Source organism: Trypanosoma grayi (assembly GCF_000691245.1).
Source record: "Trypanosoma grayi strain ANR4 Tgr_2224_V1, whole genome shotgun sequence".
NCBI classification, from domain to species: Eukaryota; Euglenozoa; class Kinetoplastea; order Trypanosomatida; family Trypanosomatidae; genus Trypanosoma; species Trypanosoma grayi.
Window position 1 is genome coordinate 1 of NW_008827842.1, and position 1,052 is coordinate 1,052.

At 55.8% G+C, this 1,052-nt stretch overlaps 1 protein-coding gene across 1 annotated transcript; it reads left to right on the forward strand.

Annotated features, from left to right (window-relative positions):
* DQ04_22241000 (hypothetical protein) lies at nucleotides 1-1,052 on the forward strand (the record flags this gene model as incomplete). Its single annotated transcript, XM_009318080.1, has 1 exon — nucleotides 1-1,052. A coding segment is annotated over one exon (1,052 nt), but the record flags the coding sequence as incomplete, so codon positions are not given.

The window sequence follows — 1,052 nt, forward strand, 5'->3', positions numbered from 1 at the left end:
CGCAGACACAGGTGGTCCCAGGCTACATTGACGCTGATGCTGCGCCACGTGCTGTGCGTGTTGGCCCTTGCGCTGTGCTGCTGCACGTCCTTCTGCGTGGCTGCTGAGGCTGAGGCTTCCTCTGTGCCATCCGCGAGTGGTGCGGGGACCCCGGCGGAGGTGTCCGCGCAGGAGGAGGACGTGACGGTGAGGAGGAAGACTTTGGAGGCCGCGAACCAGACAGAGGCGGCAGCAATTTCTGCGAAGAAGGCACTGGAGAGTGTAAGGGCGGCAGCGGAGGGAGCCATGAAGGTTGCGGGGAACGTGGTGGACGAGTCCGAGAAAGGAAAGATTGGCGATGCAGTGGGTCTGGTGTATCTGTTGCATAAAACTCTTACGAAGATACTGCTGCCTCCGAAGAATGGTGTGGTAAACAAAGACCCGACTCTTGCAGACCTTAAGAACAAAGAGACGCAGAAGCTGATTGAAGATGCAAGGAAGAATGCTTTGCATGCGACGTCATCACCTCAGTATGCGGTGGATAAAACAGCTGCGGCAGNGACGCAGAAGCTGATTGAAGATGCAAGGAAGAATGCTTTGCATGCGACGTCATCACCTCAGTATGCGGTGGATAAAACAGCTGCGGCAGTGAGGAGTGCAGAAGTGCCAGTGCAGCAGGCAAGAGGAGCGGCGCAGCAAGCCAGCGAGGCCCTGAAGAACGCGGCAGCCGGGGCGACGGAGATATTGGATGTCGTTCGTAATGTCAATGACATTGTGGCAAAGGGGATCACGGCTGCGGTGCAGTCACAGACGGCTTTGACCAAAGTTGCAGACGTAATGACACGCATTGCAGCCTCTCTGAGCAGTTTATTGGGTGTTGCGGACGATGCCTTGGCGTTGGCACAATCAGTGAGTGCTCCAGCGGGCACTCAGACTGAGGACGAAAAATTTACAAAGTTAATGGAAACGGCGAAGAAGGTTTTGGGTGACTTCGATGCACTTATGTCGGAAGCCAAAAGCGGCATGGAATTCAATGGCGCTGCTGTAATCGCGGCTGATGCGGTGGTGACTGA